Source organism: Octopus bimaculoides, chromosome 8, assembly GCF_001194135.2.
Source record: "Octopus bimaculoides isolate UCB-OBI-ISO-001 chromosome 8, ASM119413v2, whole genome shotgun sequence".
Taxonomy (NCBI): domain Eukaryota; kingdom Metazoa; phylum Mollusca; class Cephalopoda; order Octopoda; family Octopodidae; genus Octopus; species Octopus bimaculoides.
Window position 1 is genome coordinate 87,291,687 of NC_068988.1, and position 7,874 is coordinate 87,299,560.

Sequence of the window (7,874 nt, forward strand, 5' to 3'; positions counted from 1 at the left end):
ATATATATATATATATATATATATATATATATATATACATGTATACGACAGGCTTCTTTCAGTTTCCACCTACCAAATCCACTCACAAGGCTCTGGTCAGCCTGAGGCTATAGTAGAAGACACTTGCCCAAGATGCTAAGCAGTGGAACTGAACCCGGAACCATGTGGTTGGTAAGCAAGCTACTTACCACACAGCCACTCCTGCGCCTATAACACAATATTATAAATGTTATACACTCTAGTATTTTATATAAAAATAGATGACAGTTATATAAGATGTAAAATAATATATGTTTAAACAAAAAGCTATACTTCCTATTCATACACATGTATCATACATACACCTTAAACACCATGCTCACACATTTAAACATATGCTTAGATCAAGACAAAGAAACCTTGTCAGAACATGGATACTGTTGCAGGGATGTCATGTGATCAGATCTGCTAGTTTTTTTCTTTTCTTTTATTTTTTTCTTCCTGTCTAAGGCTGTACCTGTAGACATTTTATATGTGTAAATCATATTTAGACATTTTTTTTTTTTTTAAATCACAAAGACGACACAGATACAGCAAGTAAACAACTCGTCTAAGAAAGAGGTGACTTCAAATTATCATTGTTGTTGTCATCATCATCATCATCATTCTGTTGTTGTTGTTGTTGTCATCATCATCATCATCACCATTGTGTGTGTGTGTGTGTGTGTGTGCATGCGCTTATTCTTTTTGCTTACATTTGTGTGTTTGTTTGATAAGAATCATTCAGCTGAAAGTGGTGATGTCATTGACCAAAGTTTTGCAATTGGATTTGGTAGGCAGAAACTGAAAAGAATCTCACTGTATTTATGTATGTATGAATGTATGCATGTATGTATATATGTATGTATGTATGTATGTATATATCAACTTTAAATAGAGCTCAAAATTGATCCATTGAAAATACTTTATTACAATAATAATAATAATAATAATAATAATAATAATAATAATGAAATAGACCTATGTACATTTCGATAGAACATCCAGAATGATTAATACATATCATAAAATATTATAACATATTATAAAATATAGGATACTCCATCTCCTCAGGGTCCCAATATTATTGCTATTATTATTATCATTATCATTATTATTATTATTAGCAATACACAGCCAATAAAAACATATATGTATGTATGTATGTATGTATGTATGCATACATGTGTGTATGTGTGTGTGTGTGTGTGTGTGTGTGTTAGTGTTTGTTTATATCTGTGCTTGTTTACAACCCAATGGTTTTGAGGTGTTATTGCTGGCATCTCTGTCATTAGTGTGTCCCCTAGCTTTGTTCCTTGACCTCTCATATTAGTCGTAAACAAATGTCACAGTCATACTAGCAGGTTTGTTTGTTCACAATCTTAAGTGAAAAAAAAAATATCCAGCTATTGTGACACTACATTCTCTGAGTGGTTGGCATTAGGAAGGGCATCCAGCTGTAGAAACTCTGCCAAATCAGATTGGAGCCTGGTGTAGCCATCTGGTTTCACCAGTCCTCAGTCAAATCGTCCAACCCATGCTAGCATTGAAAGCGGACGTTAAACGATGATGATGATGATGATGATGATTGTGTAGTTTATGCTCAGAGGATTTGCTCGGTACTACCCTAAGGGAATACGAAGCGGTGTCAGGAGCAATAATCAAACAGGAGAAGTCCGTGGGCCTGCAGCTCGGCACCTGGAGAGGCAGGCCCATATCAACCGACAGTGTGGTGGGGCACTGGATGGAAGGACCTGTTAAATTGCTTGTGGTCTGGTTTGGTCCAGATTTCCAAGTGGACAAGAACTGAGGTGAAGTGACAGATAGAGTGACCAGTCTCACCCAGAAGTGGCCCGAGAGGAAGCTGTCCCTGAAAGGTCGAGTGGCAGTGGCGAATGTGTACATCACATCTGTCATATACTACCGCCTAACTGTCGTCCCTTGCCCCACTTCGTCGCTGAGCGAGTTGGTGCATTTGCTCTTCCGTTTCCTGTGAAGCGGACAGGTACTGCTTGTCAGACGGTCCATCTGCTGTCCGCACCTGTTGCATGGAGGACTGGGCATGCCATGGCTGAGGATGCGAAGATATGCGCTGACATTACGACATCTCCAGAACTCCCCCTTTTAGGGAAGCAGACTCTTGATTTAATCTCTTTGTTAATCATTGTGTTTGTTTGCTGTTTACTTTGCTGTGTTTGTTCGCTGTTTATCGTCCTCTATGTTTTGTCTTCCTCCCTGGTGGCCAATAAAGGAAGTATTATTATTATTGTTATCATTATTATTATTATCATTATTATTATTATTATTATTATTCAGTAGTTTTATTTTTATAACGTGCTTTCACTTCACTCCCGAGCGCAGCTCTGTGTGCCTTGGGTATGTGCTGTGGTTTGCTGTGATGCTCTTATGGTTACTGTATTGGAAGTGTTTTGCGTAGAATGTGTGCAGTACCCAGTAGTGCAATTTTCTGTATGTTATATATATTTGTAAGTCCTGGTGTTTTTGTTATGTATTTGTCTGAATATTTTTTTATTATACCTAAGGCACCTCCTGCTTCTTTTGTGGCTGCTGCATATATTATGTCATTTAGCTCTGTGATATTGCCAGTTGTTTCTGTGGTTGTTAGTTCTGTGACGGCCAGGTTTATGCTATTTATTATTGATGTTGTTTTATTGTCTATTTTGATTTTTGGGAGATATATTCTGTGGTCCATTCTAAAATCTGTGGTTTTCAGTTCTTTGATTATTCTCATTTTCATAGTATCGTAATTATTAGGTTTCCCTTCGTTATTCCCAGGTTTTAGATTTGTTTTGCCTTCCTTTTCATATTATTATTATTATTATTATTATTATTATTATTATTATTATTATTACTATTGCTGTTGTTGTTTTTGTTGTTATTATTATCATTATTATTATTATTAGTTACTTTTAATTTGCGTGTTTGTTACACTCACTTGCCGAGAAACATCCATCACCCTAGGGCAAGTGAGGGATGAGAGATGTTACAGTATGACTGAAAGATTGGGGAGGGGAAGTGGCAGGGCAGTAACAAAATATCTTCCTGTAATACAATAAAAACATTTAAATTGATAGGATTTTTCTAAGGATGTGGGTAATACTTGTCAACACAATCTTTTGGAATTCTCTGAGACATGGTTCTCCTGGGATATTATCTAGATGTCTCTGACATCCCATTTTTATCATACTTAGGGCACCTACAATAACAGGAACAATTCTCGCTTTAAGATGCCACATCTTTTGTATTTCAATTTCCAGGTCCTTATATTTGCTTAATTTGTCAAATTCCTTTAACACATATACTCTTATCAGTGGGAACACATACATCTATTGGTCTACGAATATTTTCTTCTCTGTCCTTAATGACTATGTCTGGCCAGTTAGCCTGGATCGTTCTGTCAGTGTTGACTGGAAAATGCCAGAGGACAGTGACATTTTTTTACCTTCAACGACTGGCTCAGGATGATGTTCATACCAGTAAGCAGGAGTGCTGATTTTTAGTGTCTACATTTTTTCCAGTGTAAATACTGTCCTACTCTATTGTGGTGACTTTTGTATTCGTTTGGTGGCAGCACAGGGCATCCTGAAATGAGATGGTCTATAATAATAATAATAATAATAATAATAATAATAATAATAATAATAATAATAATAATAATAATAATAATAATGATAATAATAATAATAATAATGATAATAATAATAATCATCATCATCATCATCATTATTATTATTATCATCATCATTATTATTATGATGATTATTATTATCATTATTATTATTATTATTATCATTATTATTATTATTATTATTATTATTATTATTATTATTATTATTATCATTCATATGCACACAACAGATTAGATTGTTGGAAAAGAAAAATCCCAACATTGGGCTACAACAAGTAGCCTTAGATGTCAAAAACCCTCCTAAGTATCCTAACTGTCCCTAATAACGCTGTTTTCTGGAGCTGTACTAATCAGGGTTTTATACCTATTTCTTCTATCCATCCATTCAAATCTTTAGGGATAATTCCCAATGCACTTATAACTACTGGGATACATTTTACCTGCACTTTCCATAGTCTCTGTAATTCAAACGCTAGGGCCTAGTAATTTGCTATTTTTTCTAAACTTCTTATATTGATTTTCTCATCATTTGGCACTGTAAAGTCAATTATCTGGCACTTTCTATTCTCTTTATCTATTACTACTAAATCAGGTCTTCTAGCTTCTATTATTTTGTCAATCTGAATGTTAAAGTCCCATAACATTTTATATTTCTTACTTTCTAGTACTTTACTAGGTTCATGTTCATACCATTTATCAGTATGTTTAAATCCTATTATTATTATAGTTTTTATTATTTATTATTACGTCCTCGGGGAGACCCTAGGCATCGACGAAGAGGAACTGAGCAAGTCTATTCCAGAGGACTTTCCAGTTGGAGACTGTTATGAATAATTTCCAGATGCCCTTGGCTTGGCAGTGTTACCAGGAAGTGCTACTGGTTCGAGATAAACTCTACAGGCATGGATGTGCTGTCAGACAGGCTTGTCCGAGGTGCTTGCAGAACAACAAAACCATTCTGCATTGCACTTGTTTAGTGTCCAGGCATTGCTGACTTGTGAAGTTATGTCAAACAGCTGCTGTCAGATCCGTCTGTCAGCCATGTCCATAATGGTGATTGTCTCACCACCCTCTTTTAATCGGGCTGGCAAGGCAGTTTTCCTTTGTCTAGTGGCTGTGGTGAAAGAGGTTATCTCATGGACGAGGCTGAATGGAATGAGGACAGAAACATTCCTCTTTGATAAAGCCCTCATCGACTTTTTCAAGTTTCACTTGAAAATGAAAGTGAGGATGGAGAGGGAGGTGTTGTCCTTGAGTGAATTTATGAAAAGATGAGTGAAAGTTGCGAAAATGGCAAGAGTGGATGGTACCACTCTCAGTGTAGACCTATGAGTCGGAAGAAAGGGATTTGGAGAGGGCCCTCGTCCTTAATGTTCAGGGTAATCTTGGCTGGTGGGGTTCCTTGATTATCCCTAGAGGTCATCCTGTATCATGGGGATCCCATCACTATCACTTTTTCCCTCTTTTTTTCTAGTGTCATGCATTATGTATACTACCCTTCTTCTAATGTTTACCGTGTATACATTTTATTTTATCATTCCATTATATGTAAACCCCTATACTTTATGTTTGTCGCTCCAGAAATTCTCTACAATCATATTATTTAAGAGTAATTAATCTTTGCATCCATAAGAATTCCTTTGACAATCTTTTGGGCTCATGGGAGGATAGAGTTCTGTTCCAGAAAAGAGTATATTCTTTCAGCTAGTATGGATGTGAGGATCTTGTAGGTGGTGTTGAGACATGTTATCGGTTGGTAGTTCTTTGGATTTCTCGTGTCTTCAGTTTTTGGTAGAAGGTATGTTGTTCCTTTGGTTAGTCAGACATGTACTTGCTCTGGGTTCTGGATGACATCAGTTAGGGATGCAGCAAAATTTTGGTGTACTTCTGTCAAACAGAATTATTATTATTATTATAATTATTATCATTATTATTATTATTATTATTATTATTATTATTATTATTATTATTATTATTATTATTATTATTATTGTTGCTATTATTATTGTTATTATTATTATTATTATTAATGCTTGTTTATTTATATTTTAGGTTGGAAATATTTCATGAGATGATGTGTATCATCAGGATCAATGAATTATTCTATCAAAGACAACATAGATGCAACTTAGAGGACAGGAGTACTGCAAAATACCCTCTTGTTATCTATTCAATAGGAGAATCTGATTGATAATAACACAGTATATACATATATGTGTATGCACAAATGTGTATGTGTGCATATGTAATATTTTATAGAATAAACGACACAATTTATTTCAATTCAATCAAGTAAAATCAAAGAAGTGAAGATGACCGAAGAATTAAACTGGTCAGAAAGGAGTTACACACTGACCGATATTGATTCTAAACTTAAAATCAATTCATGTCTTGTGAAGATTGAAGAAGGACAGGAATTGGAGTCATTTCTTGACCTGTTTGCAATAAAATGCTTCAAAAATCTCTTCCGTGTTCAAGCATATAGAATGAACAATAATGAAGACCTCACTGATACTTCAACATATGGTGAAGGAGTGAGTATACCAATAAATTATACAAAGCATGGTTCCATAATTCCACTCTATGGCGCCTCACATGTTTTCAAAACTGTTGAAGAGATGATAATGGCTTTTCCGCGTTTCGTTGAAGTACAGGATAACTTAACGTTTTGTTCGAATAACTGCCTCATTCACTTAAAGCCTGGTGATCATCTAGAACTATTGAAAGTCGAGAAAACAACGAACTCAAGTGGTAAACAACTGGTATGTCAGAAAACAGATAATAAAGAAAGACTTAACTTAAGTGCAAGTAGTATTGGCCATTTCAAAACTGTGCCTGATCCAAATACATACAGCATCAAAGATGTATTAAGAATACTTAAGTTGCCACAGGTTATAAATTTCGAAAGCAACAGTGATGTTGCAGACTTGGAAGGTGCTGAGAGTAACGCTAGTGATACTGAGTTTTCGGGTTCATATTTACTCGTTGGGTTACAGAAATCCAGAGCTGTTGTGATTAACTGCCTTTCTGAAGAGAATGATAATGACGCTAGTTATCTTTTACCACTTGATTCTGATTTATTTGAACATCTGAAATACCATTTTGCCTTTAGGAATGATTTCAAATCTATAAAAATATGTAAATCCAAGAGTGGCAATGAAACATTAGACCAGGAATCTCTTGAGATGGTAAAAAAATACACTCAAAATAGTATAGAATCAGGTAAGTTTCCACATTTTTCTCGTTATGTAAAATTTTATCTCTAATGTGTCTCTCTTCTCTCTTCTATGTGATGTGTATTAATTAGCTAATAAATTAATGTTAATGATTTCTAAGCTTTGTACAAAGCTGGAGATCCCTAACCCTCCAGCATTCAAATTGCTCTGTCAAATGTAATGCTTATTTATTCACGTTGTTTTGAATTAATTCTGCATTGTCTTGTAACTTCAAGATTTCAATGATGCGATCGTTTATTTTTAAATGACATTGCAGAGTAGCCATGAGAAGCCTGATCTGGCCAGGTAGAATATTTGGTTTGGATAAAGGGTAAAGACACCCTTCGGTCATGAATGACCATGGGATTGCACCTAGAAAGTTCCCCTCCAAGGCAAAAGTCCAGGCAAAGTTGTTTAACCCTTTCATTACTGTATTTATTTTGAGATGCTCTGTGTTTCTTTCAATTACTTTAAATAAAACAAAGAATTTAGTAAAATAACTTAGTTATCATTAAGTTAATGTTAGGAACATAAATTGTGACTAAAGTTTGGTGAAAGATTTTAATTCAAAACTTATGAAAACAAGACATTTGTACTACAGAGTCAGAGCCGGTTTCAGCCGGGTTGGTAACGAAAGGGTTAAGGAAGACCAGCAATTGCCTATGTATACCAGCCTCCCCTCTCCACGCCATCAATGTTATCCAAGGGAAAGAGAAAGACCAATACAGCTTGGCACCAGTGGTGTCACAACTCATTTCTACAGCTGAGTGAACTGGAGCAACATGAAATAAAGTGTCTTGCTCAAGAACACAACACACAGCCTGGTCCAGGAATTGAACTCACTGCCTCGTGATTGTGAGCCCGACAGTCTAACCATGGTCAATTTAAATGTTAATGGGCTAACAAAGATTGGGTTAAGTGTGGGAGTTAGATTTGATGGATGTGCCAGAGCAGTATTGTAGCTGGGGGGGGGGGCCACACCAGGTGGTGTT

The 7,874-nt window shown here is 35.5% G+C and overlaps 1 protein-coding gene across 1 annotated transcript in view; it reads left to right on the forward strand.

Annotated features, from left to right (window-relative positions):
• LOC106881241 (uncharacterized) overlaps nt 1-7,874 on the forward strand; it is a 23,942-nt gene that overhangs the window by 9,846 nt on the left and 6,222 nt on the right. The window contains exon 2 of the mRNA XM_014931552.2: nt 5,720-6,889. Coding sequence (XP_014787038.2) covers nt 5,980-6,889 — 910 coding nt within the window. The 5' untranslated portion in view covers nt 5,720-5,979. The remainder of the gene's footprint in view (nt 1-5,719; nt 6,890-7,874) is intronic.